The sequence below is a fragment of the Geotrypetes seraphini genome, chromosome 1 (assembly GCF_902459505.1).
Source record: "Geotrypetes seraphini chromosome 1, aGeoSer1.1, whole genome shotgun sequence".
Taxonomy (NCBI): domain Eukaryota; kingdom Metazoa; phylum Chordata; class Amphibia; order Gymnophiona; family Dermophiidae; genus Geotrypetes; species Geotrypetes seraphini.
This window is the reverse complement of record NC_047084.1, coordinates 104914888-104934604: the sequence shown is the minus strand read 5'-3', so window position 1 is coordinate 104934604 and position 19717 is coordinate 104914888. Positions and strand designations below refer to the sequence as shown.

The following is a 19717-nucleotide window of genomic DNA, read 5'->3' as shown; positions in this document are numbered from 1 at the left end:
CTTAGGGAAGTTCTGGTGGCTCCACAGTCTGACCTTTTCAATGCGTCTCTAGAGTCGAGAATGGTACCGGAGTACTGGAGAAGGGCAGATGTGGTCCCTCTCCACAAAAGTGGGAGTAAGGAAGAAGTAGGGAATTACAGGCCGGTAAGTCTGACTTCTGTGGTAAGCAAATTAATGGAAACGCTTTGCTTTGAATTGTTTTTTTTCCTTTTAAATTGTACTCTCTACTGTGTGACTTGTGCTTATTTGTTGTAAACTGCCTAGAACCATTTTTGGTTAGACGGTTTATAAAATTATTATTATTATTATAGGGTTGCAAATATTTATGAACACTCGCACTGTACATTATATCTAGTGTTACCATATGGCTCCAGAAAAAAGGGAACGGATTGAGACATCCGGGTTTTACTTCCATTGAAAGCAATGGAAGTAAGGAGAACAGATTGAGACATCTTGATTGCTTTCAATGGAAGTAAAACCCGGATGTCTCAATCCGTCCCCTTTTCTCTGGAGCCATATGGTAACCTTAATTATACCAGACATTTGTTAATGGAGATAATCATGCCTACAATACTAAATAACGTCAATTTATTCTCCAGGACTCTCTGTATAAATAATGCCACTGAAAATTTACAAGGACACTTATCAGGATAATGGCTGCCTCTAACTGGATAAGTCCTTTTGAATATCCAACCCTATATTTTTAACTGAAAATCTTCTTAAATTTATGCTGCTAAGTTAGGCCCAAATGGCAGTATTTTTATATTTGCTCAGTATAGTATAATGAACTATACATAAGAACATAAGAATTGCCGCTGCTGGGTCAGACCAGTGGTCCATCATGACCAGCAGTCCGCTCACGCAGCGGCCCCCAGGTCAAAGACCAGTACTCTAAAATGAGTCCAGCCTCACCTGCGTACGTCCCAGTTTAGCAGGAACTTGTCCAGCTTAGTCTTGAAACCGTGGAGGGTGTTTTCCCCTACAACAGCCTCCAGAAGAATGTTCCAGTTTTCCACCACTCTCTGGGTGAAGAAGAACTTCCTTACGTTTGTACGGAATCTATCCCCTTTCAACTTTAGAGAGTGCTCTCTCGTTCTCCCTACCTTGGAGAGGGTGAACAATCTCTTTATCTGCTTAGTCTATTCCCTTCAGTATTTTGAATGTTTCGATCACGTCTCCTCTCAGTCTTCTCAGTCTGTGCAAGGGAGAAGAGGCCCAGTTTCTCCAATCTCTCACTGTACGGCAACTCCTCCAGCCCCTTAACCATCTTAGTCGCTCTTCTCTGGACCCTTTTGAATAATACTGTGTCCTTCTTCATGTACGGCAACCAGTGCTGGACGCAGTACTCCAGGTGAGGGCGCACCATGGCCCAGTACAGCGGCATGATAACCTTCTCCGATCTGTTTGTGATCCTCTTCTTAATCATTCCTAGCATTCTGTTCGCCCTTTTTGCCGCCGCAGCGCATTATGCAGACGGCTTCATTGACTTGTCGATCAGAACTCCCAAGTCTCTTTCCTGGGAGGTCTCTCCAAGTACTATACGCAATAATTAATTTATGTTCTTCTTGGATCTCAGCGATGTATCTCCACTGCAATCAGTATTTCATTGCTGCTAAGAGATAAATACATCAAATCTTCACTGATCTTAGGCGCTGGTAGGTGCCTAACTTAGATGCATTTATTTAGACCAAGAAAACCTTGGCCTAAGTGGAAGTTTTCAACACCTACTGGCCCCTAAGACCGCTTACGCACTGCTAGGTGTGACTGATTGGTGCTCAATCACTTTTATTGGGTTAGATTTGACACGATCGTGTTTCGGCCCTTTAAGGGGCCTGCCTCAGGAGTCTTGTTGTTAAAACGCAATGAATAAGATGTACAGATTCATATACTCCTATTTTTCATTGAGTTGACAGTAAACCTTGGAAAACACGCTTGTAAAGACAGCGTGTGCTGCTAACCGCACCCCTCCCATCCCTGTGCACCATGCCCTCCCTCTCTATCCCCTTCCCCTCCATCCCTGTGTACCATTTCCTCCCTCTCCTATGGTCTGACATGTCTTCCCCCTTTCCCCCTCCTTTGATCTGGGTTCTTTAGCCTCTCCTTCCCATAGTCTGGCATCTCTTTCCCTCCTCTCCCCTTTGTGGTCTGGCATATCTCTGTCTTTCCTTTCCCCTCTTCCTACCTTAGTCTGGAATCTCTCTCTCCTCTTTCCTTTCCCTGGTTTGATATCTCTCTCTTTTTCACCTCCCCCCCCCTTCCTCATCCAGTGGTCTGACATCTCTCTCATTCTGTTCCCCTCTCCCGTGGTCTAGCATCTCTATCTGCCCCTTCCCTTGGAGGTTTGGCATCTTTCATTTCCTTCCCTTTCCTCCCCCTCCCCATGGTCCAGCATCTCTCTTACCCTCCCCATGTATTCCCACCCCCCCAAGGGATCTGGTGCTTGATCACTGTTCTTCCCATCTGCACTGCTGAAACAGGAAATTGACCCTCCAAGCTGAAAATATTGTTTGTTTTGTGTGTTTGTGTGAAAATATTAGGGGAGGGAGGGGGTTTGTGTGTTTGTGTGTGTCCAAAAATTGCACATTTTCATTTCCTGAAGACACACAGAGATCACACTGTATCAAAATACATATACTGTATATGAAGGAAGAGAATTAAGGAGTTAAGTCTAAAATTTGATTGCTCATAACTATCACTTTTCAACAGCTGATTTGAGCCCAGGACTGGATTTGTTTTTTTAGACTGCTCTTAGGTGCAGAAGCCGTCACAAAGCTCTCAGCCTAAGGCGCCAAGAGGCAGACTCTATGGACCTCTAAGACGATCGTGCTTTTTGTTTCTTGAATGTTAACTCAGTAGCCAGGCATTGTTCCTGCTAATGAAGCTGTTTGGTGTTTTTTTTTTGTTTGTCTTAGGAGCCCACATGAACACTTCTGTATCACTGACAAACTGCATTTTGGGACACCTGCCCTGGAGAAAATTACCATTTTACGCCTTAGGACAATTCACTGGCTCCTTCCTCGCAGCCGCGTTGGTTTACTGTGTGTATTATGGTACTGTCGTTAATTAATTATATTAGACCTTTCTAATTTTTAATATTGTAAACCGCCCAGATACAGGTGATGGGTCGGTAGGTATATCAAGCCACGAATAAACTTGAAACTTGAATTATAAAATTGATAGCTTTAAAAAAAAATGTTGCTTAGCTTAGCCACTAAACAAACAGCTGAGATAATACAGCACTAATGGCGCATCCAATAACATATTAGTTTATTGTAATGTAATGTAATTATTGGTAAAGAATGGGGCATGATCAGCTCCCTGCCCACTTCCGCATTCGGTACATTTTTCTTGTTCGCATTCAATTTGCAGCAACTCATCTACCTCTTCTCTCTTTCACCCCATACATCTCTCCCTATCAGCTCTTATCTGTGCTTGTTTCCTCCAGCTGCATTTTCCAGTTCTGTGCTTTATACCTTGTTCCCTACCATATTGCTATATCATTTGCTAGGGACAGCCACCTTTTTGATATAGCTTTCAATCCTTAACCCTACTCCTCTGCCCTCCAACCCAGCCAGCTGATTAAATGTTCCCCTTAACTGTATCCATGACATCCTATTCCAGTCTTTGGGAAGCAGAGTTGAGACTGTGATGTCATAATGCCTCATTCCACCAATAAGAGCCAACCTCATCAGTGATGTCACAATGGCTTGATTGTCCTGTACTCCTCTCTGCCCTCCAACCCAGCCAGCTGATTAAATGTTCCCCTTAACTGTATCCATGACATCCTATTCCAGTCTTTGGGAAGCAGAGTTGAGACTGTGATGTCATAATGCCTCATTCCACCAATAAGAGCCAACCTCATCAGTGATGTCACAATGGCTTGATAATCCTGTACTCCCCTCTGCCCTCCAACCCAGCCAGCAGATTAACCATTATGCTTAACTGTATCCATTACATCCTGTTTCAGTCTTTGGGAAGCACAGCTGAGACTGTGATATCATAAGAACATAAGAAGTGCCTCTGCTGGGTCAGACCAGAGGTCCTTCGTGTCCAGCAGTCCGCTCTCACGGCGGCCCATCAGGTCGAGGACCTGTATAGTAATCCTCTATCTATACCCTTCTATCCCCTTTTCCTTCAGGAAATCATCCAACCCCTTCTTGAACCCCAATACCGTACTCTGTCCTATCACACCCTCTGGAAGCGCATTCCAAGTGTCCACCACCCTCTGGGTGAAGAAGAACTTTCTAGCATTGGTTCTGAATCTGTCCCCACTTAATATTTCCGAATGCCCTCTCGTTGTTTTAGTTTTCGAAAGTTTGAAGAATCTTTCCCTCTCCACTTTCTCTATGCCCTTCATGATCTTGTAAGTCTCTATCATATCCCCTCTAAGTCTCCGCTTTTCCAGGGAAAAGAGCCCCAATTTCTCTAATCTTTCAGCATATGAAAGGTTTTCCATACCTTTTATCAATCGCATCACCCTTTTCTGAACCCTCTCGAGTAATGCCATATCCTTCTTAAGGTACGGCGACCAATATTGGACGCAGTACTCCAGATGCGGGCGCACCATCGCCCGATACAATGGCAGGATAACTTCTTTCGTTCTGGCTGTAATACCTTTCTTGATAATACCTAGCATTCTATTCACCTTCTTAGAGGCCGCTGCACACTGTGCGGACGGCTTCATTGTCTTGTCCACTATTACTCCCAAGTCCTTTTCTAGGCTATTTTCACCCATTACCAGCCCTCCCATCGTATAGCTGTACTTCGGGTTTCTGTTCCCTACATGCAAGACTTTACATTTCTCTACATTAAAATTCATCTGCCATCTCGTCGCCCACTCTTCTAGTTTGTTCAAGTCCCTTTGTAAGTCTTCACAGTCCTCTTTTGTCCCTACTCCACTAAATAGTTTGGTGTCGTCTGCAAATTTTATTACTTCGCACTTCGCCCCTGTTTCTAGATCATTTATAAATACATTGAACAGCAGCGGCCCGAGTACCAACCCCTGCGGAACACCACTTGTGACCCTCCTCCAGTCAGAGTAGTGGCCCTTCACTCCTACCCTTTGCTTCCTACCCGCCAACCAATTTTTGATCCATCTATGTACGTCTCCTTCTACCCCATGGTTCTTCAGTTTCCGTAGTAAGCGTTCATGAGGTACCTTGTCAAAGGCTTTTTGGAAATCTAAATATACGATTTATGGGGTCCCCTTTGTCTATTTGTTTATTAATTCCTTCGAAGAAGTGCAATAAGTTCGTTAGGCATGATCTTCCCTTGCAGAAGCCATGTTGCTTGTTTTCATCAGTTTATTTCTTTCTAGATGCTGTAGTTTCCTGGGTCTGTAGTTCCCTGGGTCACCTCTCGATCCTTTTTTAAAGATGGGTGTAACATTAGCTATCTTCCAATCCTCTGGGATCATGCCTGTTTTCAGGGATAGGTTACAAACCTGCTGTAGTAGTTCCGCTATTTCCTCCTTTAGTTCCTTCAAAACCCTAGGGTGGATTCCGTCCGGGCCCGGGGATTTGTCACTTTTTAATCTATCTTTCTGCTTATGTACGTCTTTGAGGCTTACCTCCATTGATGTTAATTTTTCTGCTTGATCTCCTGTGATGCCTTATTCCACCAATAAGAGCCAACTTCATCAGTGATGTCACAATGGCTTGATTGTCCTGTACTCCCTCTGCCCTCTAACCCAGGCAGCAGATTAACCGTTCCCTTAATTGTATCCATGACATTCTGTTTGTGTGTCTTGCCTGTTTAGATTTTAAGCTCTTTCAAACAGGGACTGTTTTCTTACTCTTTGTTACTCTGTGCAGCGCTGTGTGCGTCTGGTAGTGCTATAGAAATAAATAGTACTTGTAGTAGTAGTAGTAGAAGATAGACTTCAAGAATGATACTCATGTTCCCTCTGTGGCTTTATCCAAATCCCGTTTAACATCCCACCTTTTTTTTTAAGACTGCTTTCAGATCTTAAGCCCTGTTTCTACAGATCACAACTTTGTTGAATGTAATCATTTTCTTAACACATTCAGGGTTTTTTGTACTAAAGGATATCAAGCCCTTAGGGCAGGGGTCTGCAACCTTTAAGACATAAAGAGCCACTTGGACCCGTTTTCGAAAAGAAAAAAAAACTTGGAGCCGCAAAACCATTATAAAACAAATCTAACACTGCATATATTGTTTCTTATCTTAATGCTATATACAGGATCACTAAATTGAAAATAAAACCATTTTTCCTACCTTTGCTGTTTGGTGATTTCATGAGTCTCTGGTTGCACTTTCTTCTTCTGACTGTGCATCCAATCTTTCTTCCTTTCTTTCAGCCTCCTGTATGTTTCCTCTCCTCCAGACCTCATTCTCTCCCCCAACTTTTTATTTCTGTCTCCCTGTTCCCCCTTCTTTCTGTCTCTGTCTGCCCCCTTTTTTTCTTTCTCCGTGCCCTCCCCCAAGCCACTCGGTTTGCTGCCACCGCCATCGGGGAATAGCCCCCAAGCCATCGCCGTCCCAAGCTTTCCCTGCAGAAGCGTCGCGCTGACCAGCGTTCCGCTCCCTGACGTCAATTCTGACGTAGGAGAGGAAGTTCCGGGCCAACAAGGCATTTCTCCTCATTCCATCCAGCCTGAGCCCCATCTCTCCTTGATCCAGCATTTCCCTTCTGTGTTTGTCAGAATTACCATTCCACCTATTTTCCAGCATCACCCTTTTTTGTGTCCATCTCACTATATCTTCCTTTCTTTCAGCCTCCTGTATGTTTCCTCTCCTCCAGACCTCATTCTCTCCCCCAACTTTTTCTTTCTGTCTCCCTGTTCCCCCTGGCCCACGGGACTCCCATGGGGATGCCCCCCTGACCCACGGGACTCCCACGGGGACGCCCCCTGGCCCACGGGATTCCCACGGGGATGAAAACAGCCTACCTAAATTCTAGCGATGCAGGCATGCAGCTTACAAGTCCAGCGTCGCGGTGGGAAATAGCCATGCTGAGCAGTGAGCTCAGCACGTACACAGATGAAAGCCTTGCTTGCTGATTGGTCCGGCGGCACGGCGGGGCCGCCGGACCAATCAGCAAGCAAGGCTTTCATCTGTGTACGTGCTGAGCTCACTGCTCAGCATGACTATTTCCCGCCGCGACGCCGGACTTGTAAGCTGCATGCCTGCGTGACACACTACCGGAGCCGCGGCAAAGGTGGAAAAGAGCCGCATGCGGCTATGGAGCCGCGGGTTGCCGACCCCCGCCTTAGGGCCATATTCTATAAACGGTGCATTAAGTTAGGTGGCAGTAGGCACCATACCGCTACTTGACCTAATTTTTTTAATTGGCATGGCAATTGACCGTGTCATTTAAAACTGATAATGTATTTGTCAAAGCATGCTGAGGCTCTAGATATGTTGTATCTAACATGTTGTATCATATCGTGTATCATGTTGTATCATGTAACAGGTTGTATATTTCTGCTTGACTGTACCTGCTACAGCTTTCAGTGAAATTGCTTGACTTGTAATCTAAGGCTCTATTTTCTGCTGGCCTATGACACCCCTAGCAAAAGCACAAATACCTTTCAAAGCCTCTGCTTGCCCTGGGTCGGTAGCATGGAATGTTGCTGTTCGTTGGGGTTCCGGAGTCCTTTGTTACTCTTTGGGATTCCCCGAATCTTGCTATTCTTTTTTTTTAAGCATATTTTTATTGAAAGTGAAAAAGGTCATAACCAGATATAATACAAAGTGTACATCAGTAATGAGAAAACGTCCAAATACTTTAGGATTTTGAATGGAATGTTGCTACTCCTTGGGTTTTGGCCAGGTACTAGTGACCTGGATTGGCCACCATGAGAATGGGCAACTGGGCTTGATGGACCATTGGTCTGACCCGATAAGGCTATTTTTATGTTCTTAAAGTATACTAGACTGGAGAAAAAGAGACTGACATGAATGGAATAATCTCTACTTAGAACGGGTCTTCTTTTATTTCATCATTTCAGCAAGGGTGAGGCATAAGAACATAAGAAGTTGCCTCCGCTGAGGCAGACCAGAGGTCCATCTCGCCCAGTGGTCCGCTCCCACGGCGGCCCATCGGGCCCATTGCCTGAGCAGTGGTCCCTGACTAGCTCTATAACCTATCTCTACTCCTATCCCTATAACCCATCTCTACACCTATTTATACCCCTCAATCCCCTTTTCCTCTAGGAACCTATCCAAACATTCTTTGAAGCCCTGTACAGAGCTCCTGTCCACCACAGCCTCTGGAAGCACATTCCATGTATCCACCACCCTCTGGGTGAAAAAGAACTTCCTAGAATGCAAAGGTGCCCTGTTATATTTCATGTATCATTAAATCTTGCAGATGCATTGTATGATTACTGTGGCGGTAACCTGACTGTAACAGGGCCTTATGCAACAGCGGGGATATTTTCCACCTATCCTGCGGCCTATATGACTCCGGGAGGAGGATTTCTAACTGAGGTTAGTGATGCTTTCACATAATTAAAATCTTTATAAGAATCAATAAAATTAGTACTTGTTGTTTTATAACCAAAGGGCCAGATTCTATAAATGGCGCCTAAGCGCCGCTCAGCACGGTTGGCGATCAACCGCTAGGTGCTGCTTATAGACTCCCTTCAATAATAAAGAACTCCCCCAATTACAGAAAGTCACTAGGGAGACATTAAAAACCTTTATATACGAGTGTGGGAGGAGATATCAGTGATTGACAGTGCCAGCCAGGCACCAAAATGGAGACAAATGTGGGCCTAAAAAGACTCTGTTGTCACTCACAATTCACATCATATCGCTCCTCTGTTTATAAGTGCAAGAATTTACTGGATTAATTAAGTTCACAGTTCCTTTTATTTATTTTGCATTAATTTCACTTAACTAATCTTCAGTGCAATATATTAGGCCAGGTTTTACCAGGCCTAATCTACCGGCACTTATCTCGCATGCCTAGCGAAGCCTAAGTCAACCACGCCTATTCTCTGCCCCTAACTATGCTTACGTTGCAGGTAGGCATTGTTAGGCGTTAGAGGATGATTCTACGTAGGCATCACTAGGCATCCTATGAGTTTGGTGCCAAACTCTTAATTGATTATTTTCAACTAGTCTTTAAGCCCGTTACATCAACGGGTGCTAGAATAGATGTGTCTATCTGTCCTTTTTTTTCTGTCTCTCTGTCTCTTTAGCCGCTGTCTTTCTTTCTTTCTGTCTCTCTCGCTCTCTCTCCTTGGTCGCTTTCTGTCTGTCTGTCTGTCTTTGTTTCTGTCTCTCTCTCTCCTTGGCAGCTGTTTTTGTCTCTCTCTCTCTTTGGACGCTGGCTGTTTGTCTGTCTTTCTGTCTATTTCTATGGCCCCCGTGTGTCTGTAATTCTTTCTGTCTGTGTCTCTCCCTGGCCCCCTGTCTGTCTCTTTCTTTCTTGCTCCTTGATGCTGGCTGTCTGTCTTGTCTCTCTGGCCCCCGTCTGTTTGTCATTCTTTCTGTCTGTGTCTCTCCCTGGCCCCCTGCCTATCTCTGTCTAGCCCCCTGAGTAAACCAAGATTGCTGCCTTCCCCCCAGCACACCCCTCCCCCCAAAGCAGCCCCTTTTCCCTTTCTCCCTCCACTTCCCTGTGTAGCAGTAGCAGCTGGACACCTCACAGCACCTCGAAGGATACCCTCCTGCCGTTGCTCTCGCCACTGCTCAAACCACCGCACGCACTGCAAGCCGATGCACGCCGCATGTGCTGCAAGCTGACGAACACCGCGCGCGCTACAAATCGAATTTGGCATGGAGGCAGAAATCATGGCGGCAGGGATCACGAAATTGTAAGTGCGCATGCGCGCTTAGGGTTTTATTATAGAGGATATTTGTTTTTGTCATACTGGAACAGACCGAAGGTCCAGTATCCTGTCCCCAACAGCGGCCAACCCAGGCCACAAGTTTCTGGCATGATCCCAAATGTCAGCCTGTGTGTGTGGAAGGATGCAGTGGTAGCCCCTATGATTCCGAATAATGCAGGAGCTGGAGCTGGGAAGACAAAGTAGGGAAGAGATGGGTTAAAAGGGAATGGAGCTTGGGAAAAGAGAGAAAGCCTGGAAGGGGAGGGATCATCAGAAGAGAGGAGTTTATAGGATGGATATTTTGTGGACATAATTGGGGATTTATAAATTTGCTGACTATGAACCAATTTGATTGATTAATTTGACTTTTTGTATGTAAATTTTGTTATATATTTTGCGTGCTTTGCTAAACATATGCAAGATGCTTTTGGGAACCCTAGAACCTGGCAGGACTGATCAGGGACTAAAATAGAACAATAGTTCTAATCAAAGTAATTCGAGAATGTAAAAGCCCTTTTAGCATCGCTGCCTAACTTATTCACAAGGAATATTCACAATGGATATGCATGTGATGGAGTTGCATGCACCAACTCTTTCATGCTTATATTCATTGTGGATATCCTGGAAACCTCTGGAATTTGTTGCCAGAGAATGTGGTGAAATCAGTTAGCTTAGCGGGGTTTAAAAAAGGTTTGAATAATTTCCTAAAAGAGAAGTCCATAGGTCATTATTGAGACAGCTTGGAGACATCCACTGCTTATTTCTAGGATAAGCAGCATAAAATCTGTTTTACTACTTGGGGTCCAGCTAGGTACTTGGGACCTGGGTTGGCCACTGTTGAAAACAGGATACTGGGCTTGATGATCCATCTGTCTGTCCCAGTATGTCAATTCTTATGTGACATGAGTTTAGGACAATCCAGCCATTGTGACCTCACTGATGAGGCTGGCTCTTAGGCAGTGGTGGAATGAGGCATTATGACATCACAATATGAGCTCTGGAATGTTGCTGCTCTTTGGGTTTCTGCCTGGTACTTGGGACCTGGGTTGGCCACAGTTGGAAACAGCATACTGGGTTTGATGGACCTTCGGTCTGTCCCGGTATGGAAATTCTTATGACTGCGTATGCCCCAATGATTTGGTTGAGCACCACTGACCTAAGCAATAGAAAGGAAGTGAGAAACAGGACTGCTTTCTGTGCAGACCTATTCTGGTTTTGAACTCATTTGAGGTTTATGTTTGTTGATGTTTTGGTTTTTGTTTTTTTGCTTCTGTATTGCAGTTTGTTGCCACTGGAATGCTTTTGCTTTGTATCCTTGCCATCAACGACAAGAAGAACTTTGCCGCCCTGGATGGAACTCAAGCTCTTCTGGTTGGAATCCTTGTTATAGTAATTGGTATGGCGATGGGAATGAATACCGGATATGCCATAAATCCAGCCAGGGATCTTCCTCCCAGAATCTTTACTGCAATAGCAGGTTGGGGAGTTGAGGTCTTCAGGTAGAGTGGCATTTATGCTTTTCTTTTTAACTCTTTGCAGAATACAAGAATATATGTTTGAAAATATTTTTCTGGGCAATTTAAGCGTGCCCATCAGTGCACGTGTAAAGGAGGGCGGGAGATGGTCCAATAGTTGCATCTTCTGGGATGATTCTGCAGAACTCACTGCCTTTAGATTTGATACAGGAAAGAAATGACCTGCATTCGGGAAAAAGGCAAAGATGCGATTAGTTAGTCAGGTGTACGGTGAGCTCTCCCGAATCTGCGGTTTCAGTATCTGCGGATTCGTTCTTTGCAATTTAAAAAAATAAATAAATAAATAAAGCTGCATTCCGGATCTTCCCCGCCTCCCTCCCAGCATCCCAGACCTTACCTGGTGGTCTGGTGGGCTTTCGGGGCAGGAGCGATCTTCCTATGCTCCTGCCCTGTGCAGATCACTCCTAGCAAATGGCTGCGGGGAGTTCCCGTCGTAGTCTCGAGAGACTACAGGAACTCATGGCAGGAAGGGAGTAGTACGGGATGAGAAGTCTGTCACTGAAAGATGGGGTGTGTGTGATTTTAGGTTTACAGGAAAGTCTTATGTTAAAAATTTGCTAAGCCCAGATCTTAATGTTGTAGTACAAGGTAGAGAATGACATGGGGACAAGTAGGAACTCAGTTGCCCCATTCCCGTGAGTTTTGTCGCTGTCTCATTCCTGTAAATTCTGCCTTAACCACACAAGCCTCGTACACTTGATTTTCAAGTGTTTGAGGCTTGTACAGATGAGGATGGAGCTTGCAGGAATGGGGCAGGGATAGGAAAAGAACTCACTGGGCTGGGACGAGAGTATGAGTTCCCGTGGGGACGGGAAAAATTTGTCACCGTGTCATTCTCTAGTACAAGGGGCCTGTAAGTCACTAATTAAGCTTGTTACTTAAATAATTGGACTATTTTACAGTAACTTACTGTTGCTGAATACAAATTGTTCTCTCTTTCAGGGCTGGAAATTATTGGTGCTGGATTCCAGTAGTGGCTCCATTGGCAGGAAGTATTACTGGTGCCTTTATCTATAAACTCCTAATAGCACTGCACAATCAGGCCGTGCCAGATGATGTGAAATGTGAAGATACGAAAGAAAATCCAGATATTGTCATGACTGGTCAGTATATGTGACCTCACCAACGGCATGACTTATGAAAGTGAGAGGAAAGCTAGAACTCTCACAAGAGACTGGTGAGAACTGTCCGTACAGAGAGGATCACATGGGGCGTCAAGTGGATTCATATCACTCTTGAATGATCCTTATAATTTATTCCAGCGAAGTGAATGTGCACTTTATTTACTGCACAGAAATTAAATCAATTCACAAGCACTTCAGCTCACTACTGAAGATGTAGGAATGAAGTATTCTACTGGTTTTTGATTTCACGGTATTCAGTTAAGACAGTGGTTCCCAAACCCTGTCCTGGGGGTCCCCCAGCCAGTCAGGTTTTCCAGATATCCCTAATGAATATGCATGAGAGAGATTTGCATCTAATGGAAGTGTCAGGTATGCAAATCTCTCTCATGCATATTCATTAGGGATATCTGGAAAACCTGACTGGCTGGGGGTCCCCCAGGACAGGTTTGGGAACCACTGAGTTAAGAGCTGTAATGCAAACTGAACAGTAGATTGATTGAGATACAGAATGGAGGGGTTTTTTTTTTCCAAGTTTCTTAGGCAGGCAAATGTTGCAAAGAAAATGCATATTCACAAATTTCAATTTCATTAAAGACTTTTGTTTCAAAATAAATGAACCCGTTTGAGCTTGACATTTTTTATTTTTTAATTTATTTTTATCAAGGCATCCAAAACATCTTGACTGCTCCTGCTTCACCCTATTCTATTGATTCAAAGCTAGTTAGAGCTTGATTTTTAGAATTTCTTTTTCTATATTTAGGCAGTACAGATTCTAAGAATTGGTAGAAGAGAGGAGTGACAACCATATATCCCTGGATTCTATATACGTCAACTAAAGTTGTGTGTGCTCATATGTGCACATTACCAATTTATACATGCAACTTAATTGGTTAGCAAGCCAATCAGCATCATTTAACAAGAAATTATTGGCACTAATTAGAATTTACTAAGTTGTGTGTGTAAATTCTACCGCTTGGATCTCAAAAGGGGGCGTAGCCAGGAGAGGGGCATGGATGGATCATGGGCATTCTTATAAGTCATGTGAAATGTTAGAGAATACACCTGATCCACGCCTTAAGTTAGGCAAGGGAACTTACATCAAGTTTTAGTTGGTGTAAATGACTGTTTCTAAATTGTAGTCATGGGAACAGCGCTGTGCTTACGCTATAAACCACCAGAAACAAAAAACTTGTAGAGTTGATGTCCAAGATGAAGGCTTTATTAAAGCAAATAAATAATCCACATAAAAATGTCTAGGGCAGGGGTAGGGAACTCCGGTCCTCAAGAGCCGTATTCCAGTCGGGTTTTCAGGATTTCCCCAATGAATATGCATGAGATCTATTTGCATGCACTGCTTTCAATGCATATTCATTGGGGAAATCCTGAAAACCCGACTAGAATACGGCTCTCGAGGACCGGAGTTCCCTACCCCTGGTCTAGGGCCTGAACCACTGGAAACATATAGACCCAACACGGTCTATGTTTCGACACTACTGTCTTCCTCAGGGGTCCCTATAGATCCTATAAGCAGGCTTGTGGATTAAATAATAAAAACGATAGCTCCTGCACTGGTGAGGTACACTTAATAGTGAAAGTGTACCTCACTAGTGCAGGAGCTATTGTTTTTATTATTTAATCCACAAGCAGGCTTATAGGACTTATAGCAGGGGGTGCCCAAAAAGTCAATCGCGATCGACCAGTAGATCGTGAAGGCAACACAAGTTGATCGCGGAGCCCATCCCGAGCTCTGTGATAGACTCACATTACCTTCGCGTTCTCCCTGCTTCCCGACGCCGTAAATGGGACAGCAAAAGCATCGGGTCCACCAGCCTCCCCCCCACCCGTCAATTCTGACATCGAAAAGGAAGTTGCGGGCCAGCCAATCGCTGCCTGGCTAGCCTGGAACTTCCTCTCTGACGTCAGAATTGACGTCGGTGGGGAGGGGGAGTGGGCTGGTGGGCCCGGTCCTTCTGTAGTCCTGTTTATGGCGTCGGGAAACAGGGAGAGCTCAGAACTCGGCGGCAATGGCTTTGGGGCCTGTTCCCTTATGGCAGCGATGGCTTGGGGGGGGCAGGGAGAAAGAAAGACAAAGAAAGGGGGAAGGAAGGGAGACAGAAAGAAAGGGGGCAGGGAGACAGAAAGAAAGGAGGCATGGAGCGAGAAAGACAGACAGAAAGAAAGAAAGGGAGGCAGGGAGAGAGGAAGAAAAAGATGGGGGAGGGAATGAGGTCTGGAGGAGAGGAAGTATACAGGAGGCTGAAAGAAGGGAAGAAATATTAGATGCACAGTCAGAAGAAGAAAGTGCAACCAGAGACTCATGAAATCACCAGACAACAAAGGTAAGAAAAATGATTTTATTTTCAATTTACTGATCAAAATGTGTCCGTTTTGAGAATTTATATCTGTTGTTTATATTTTGCACTATGGCCCCCTTTTACTAAACCGCAATAGCGTTTTTTAGCGCAGGAAGCCTATGAGCGTCGAGAGCAGCGCGGGACATTCAGCGCAACTCCCTGCACTAAAAATCACTATCGTGATTTAGTAAAATGGGAAGGGGTATATTTGTCTATTTTTTGTATAGTTGTTCCTGAGGTGACATTGCATAAAGTCATCTGCCTTTACCTCTTTGAAAACCCGCAGAATATAAATGATAATTCACATTTTCTCTGCGTACAGTGTGCTTTGTGTTTTTTAAAAAATTTTATTGTTGGTAGATCATTTTGACTTGGTCATTTTAAAAGTATCTCGCAAGCCCAAAAAGTGTGGGCACCCCTGATGTAGACTAACCTCTTTTCCCTCACCTTTAAACTCAAAGCAGCCTTCTTTTTCTCTTACTTTTATTTATGAGGGTGGTTTGAAAGGTTTGGAGGGCTATTCACTTAGGGGGTCTTTTTCTAAGGCACGCTGGCTGATTTAGCGCACGCAAAACAGAGCAGAAATGTGTGAGCAATGGAATCCTTTACATTTATCTTGGTGGGGGAGAGTACAAACTGTTAAAATGATGATTTTGCCCGTGGTTTGTTACCAAATGGGTATGATACCAGTTTTTTTTCAGGGTTTTTTTTACAAAAAGTTAAATAGTATTCTAACAAAATTTATTTGGCTGGGTAAAATTTCAAGAATTGCTTTAGTGTCTTTACAAAAGCCAATTGCCAAGGGAGGGGTAAATTTTCCCAATTTTTATAGGTATTATCAATCCTATATCATGCACCAAGGTATGTATTGGGTTCTCCCAGAGCCCATTGAAAATATTCCAGATTGGATGTGGTTGGAATGGCGACTCATGTTTCCTCTGAGACTAAACCATGTTCTTAGTATCAAGATGCCTAGGATATATAAAGAAAACAGATTATTAGTAGATACATGTAAAACCTTAAGATATGTGAATAATCTAACACCTATTCCATTACATAAATCAACAATTCAAACTATATGGCTTAACTCCATGATTCAAATTGGCGGATTTAAGGTCATCTGATTGGGTGATGGCAGGTATACATATTCTAAAAGATGTTATATCTAATGGTAAGCTGCCTTTCACAGTTGCAACATAAATTTGGTCTTGATAAATCACAAAGTTATAGATGGTTGCAACTGAAGCAGGCCATTCAGGCGGGGTTCCCTGAATGGAAAAATCTCACTAATCACTAATAATGGAGTTCTTATGCTTTCAGGTGGACTTACTGGGACACCAGGCCGCACAATGGTATAAATTGATATCTGGATTTATGAATAAAAAACCAAAGACTGGCCTTCGGGACATTTGGAGTATTGAGATCAAGCATCAAATTACTGCGTCTCAATGGCCACGAATTTGGTCTTGGAGAATGAGATGTACAGTGTCTGCATCTATGAGACAAACTTGTTTTTTTCTGTTACATAGAACATTTTGGACCCCTGTTCGTTTACAAAAATTAGATAGCTCTAAGTCTAATAGATGTTGGCACTGTAATCTCGAAGCTGGGACTTTAGATCATCTATTATTCTATTGTCCATTCATTTTGGCTTTCTGGAAATCGATATGGGGGCCAAATAAATTGTTTATTAGAGAATCCGGTGGCTTTATCATATGATACTATTTTATTTGGCATGTCAATGAGGGCAAAGAATCAAATATCCTCAAAAAATAACAAGCTTTTACTAATTATGACTGGAGTCGCCATCCAACAAATTACATTTAATTGGAAGAATTGGAGACTGATCTATAATTTCTGGTGGAATTCTTTGTGTCATATATATAAATGGAAAGAACATTAGCCACACAAAAAGGATATTTTAGTAAATTTCAGGATGTTTGGGGGCCATTAACAGATTATTGTAATGAGTAGATAACATTTTTCCCTTAATGATATAATTGAAGATGAGGGGGTAGGGGGGGGGGAGTTTCTGATCTTTTATTAAATGTTTGGATTAACAGAAAAGAATATATTTTATAATATAAATGAATGCATATATCGTAGAGAAGGGAGGAGGGGATAAATTTATTAATTTAAGATGAATATAATAGAAAATCAAGTGATGTTTTTAAGTACAAATGTTATTTCCTGATACACTTGTTGTAAGTTGTAAAATGAATAAAGATTATAAAAAAAAAAAAAAAAAAATTATTGTTGATAGATCATTTTGACTTGGTCATTTTAAAAGTAGCTCGCAAGTCCAAAAAGTGTGGGCACCCCCTGACCTATAGGGGCCACTGAGGAAGACAATGGTGTCGAAACACGGACTGTGTTGGGTCCCTATGTTTCCAGTGGTTCAGGCCCTAGACATTTTTATGTGGATTATTTATTTGCTTTAATAAAGCCTTCATCTTGGATATCAACTCTCCACAAGTTTTTCATTTCTGGTTGTGTCTCTTTTGTGGAGGGATCAGGGTCAACTTTCTTGTTATATTCTATAAACCACGCCTAAGACATAGGGCTCCTTTTACTAAGGTGCACTAGCGTTTTTAGCACACGCGCGGTATGCTTCTAGAATAACGCCAGCTCAATGCTGGCGTTAAGGTCTAGCATGCGGGACAATTTAGTGAGCGCTATTCCACGTGTTAAGGAGCCCATAGTTTATAGAATAGACTAGAGCTAAGCATAGGTTTTTTTCAGTGCAGATTTTGGGGCACCCTATGTAGAATTAGGTCCATCGGGTTCAATTCAGTAAAGAGCACTAAAAATTTAGTCATCAACAATTTGGGCATTAAGCACTAATGCTATAACATCAATATTGTGCATAGTTGCAATTACAGAATGCTTGCCTATGTTTGCATTTTGATGCATAACTCAAGGTGTGAGCACTTAACACCACGTTAGTGGCTGATAGATTGTAAATGCTTGCATCCAAATCTGGCAGTTAGGTATATAACTGGCAGTATTCTATAAGGCAAAAGACGGAGTACGGAGCCTAGGAATTACTCTCAACTCATACCTAATCACTCCAAACACATCTCACTAGTAGTCTCTTCATCCTTCTACTACCTCCGCCAGCTCCGAAAGATAAGAAACTACTTCACGGAACAAGACTTCACCCAACTACTCTATGCCTTTGTCCTTACATGCCTGGATTACTGTAACACTTTATTCAACGGTCTTATAGCAAAAAAAAAACAAAACCCACACCAAACGACTACTGAAAAACCTACAAGCCCATGACCCAGTCTCTCCAGCACTGATATCGGCCCACTGGCTGCCCATAACCAAACCCTGCATTTTCAAAGGCATATAAATCCCTCTACAACATGACACCCAAATACTTCTCAGACAAACTTCCTCTGTACACCCCAAAGGGATTTTACGCTTCCAAGATGAAATACGCCCACATACACCATCAGGACACTCTCTTTAACTCCAGACAGCCTGGAAACGATCCTATTCCCATTTCTTACCAAACCTCTGGAACAGCCTACCTCCTCCTATCAGAGCCCTTAAAGGACTTCTTAACTTTAGAAAAACTGTAAAAACCTACCTTTTTGCCTAGTGACTCCCTCAACCCTTCACCTGCATCAGTAAGCACATTTCTCCCTCCCGATTCGCGCCAATTTGCAGAAATTCTTTGTTTTGACATTGTTTCAGATCATTGATTGAACCACATCCACGTCATTCTCTTCCTGTGTGGGCTGAGCCCCCCCTTGTAGTGTGAAGAGTTTCAGTCTCTGGTAACCAGAGCTGAGATTGTGATGTCATAATGCCTCATTCCACCAATAAGAGCCAACCTCATCGGTGATGTCACAATGGCTTGACTGTCTTATCCTTGGCTCACTTTGATTACAAACCAGGGGGTGCTGAGAAGTTCTCAGCCCAACCAACCAACTTCCTAAAGTTTGAGCATTATTTTGCCACTGGAGCTGAAAAGAGTGTTATCTTATTTCATTAAGTGTCAATTTGCAGAAAGGAAATTCTGTGTTTTGACAATGTTTCAAATCATTGATTGAACCATATTCACGTCATTCTCTTCTTGATTGGGCTGAGAACTTTTCAACACCCCCTGAAAGGCAGAGTATCTAAGAAGAATTAAAATGTATCAACTTTCTATTAAGGCAATAGAAATTCATCCAAAACATAGGCAGTAAATGAGTGAAAAGTTTTAAGCAGTTCTTAGTACTGTGCATAGCTACAGTTAATAACCTACAGTTATGTAACACAAATGGATTGACAACAACCCCAGACTACAAGATGTTCAGAAAGGAAATAAAAACTATACTCTTCAAGAAATCCCTTAATAAAGCTTAATACCATGATAAAGCTTAACCCCCCTCTTACCATCCCCTCCCTAACCCCAGATCCTACTTTTCCCTCTCTTGGAAACCTTCTCTGATCTAACGTTGTAACCCTTCTTCCATAACTCTTTTTGTAATCCGCTTTGAACCGAAAGGTAATGGCGGAATAGAAATCTGTAATGTAATCTGTAATGTATATAACTTACATAACTCATATCAGACATCTTATCCATGTGGACTTAAACTTTCTTCTCAGAACTTCAGTGGTTCGTGTTAACTGTAGCCAAAAGAACCTTTGCTCTTCTCTGCTTTGTGGACATACTTTAGACTCTCCAGGCTGATAAATGCAGGAATGCCTCACAAAAACTTCTTTCTGTGAGTGATGTTATTGGTATAAGTTTGTACATTATCTGCTGGGCAGCTCCAGTCTGATAACAGTTTATTACAACTTAAATGGTCTGTGTGGCAAGTCACTATAAGTTGTGACACTCATGTGGTCAACTGTTCTCTACTTGAGATTTCAGACTAGTAGCTTATTTATCAGACTTGTAA

At 43.0% G+C, this 19717-nt stretch overlaps 1 protein-coding gene across 4 annotated transcripts in view; it reads left to right on the top strand.

Annotated features, from left to right (window-relative positions):
* Positions 1–13089, top strand: part of LOC117352658 (aquaporin-7-like) — a 54055-nt gene extending 40966 nt beyond the window's left edge. For 2 of the 4 annotated variants that reach the window (XM_033929235.1, XM_033929238.1), the window contains 4 exons: positions 2913–3050; positions 8336–8454; positions 11085–11302; positions 12281–12747. In XM_033929235.1, the coding sequence (XP_033785126.1) occupies positions 2913–3050; positions 8336–8454; positions 11085–11302; positions 12281–12455 (650 nt within the window). In that variant the 3' untranslated portion in view covers positions 12456–12747. Of the gene's footprint in view, positions 1–2912; positions 3051–8335; positions 8455–11084; positions 11307–12280; positions 12748–12906 lie in introns of those variants that run through there. The other 2 variants (XR_004537751.1, XM_033929236.1) reach the window with 2 other exon arrangements.
* The last annotated feature ends 6628 nt before the right edge of the window (positions 13090–19717 follow it).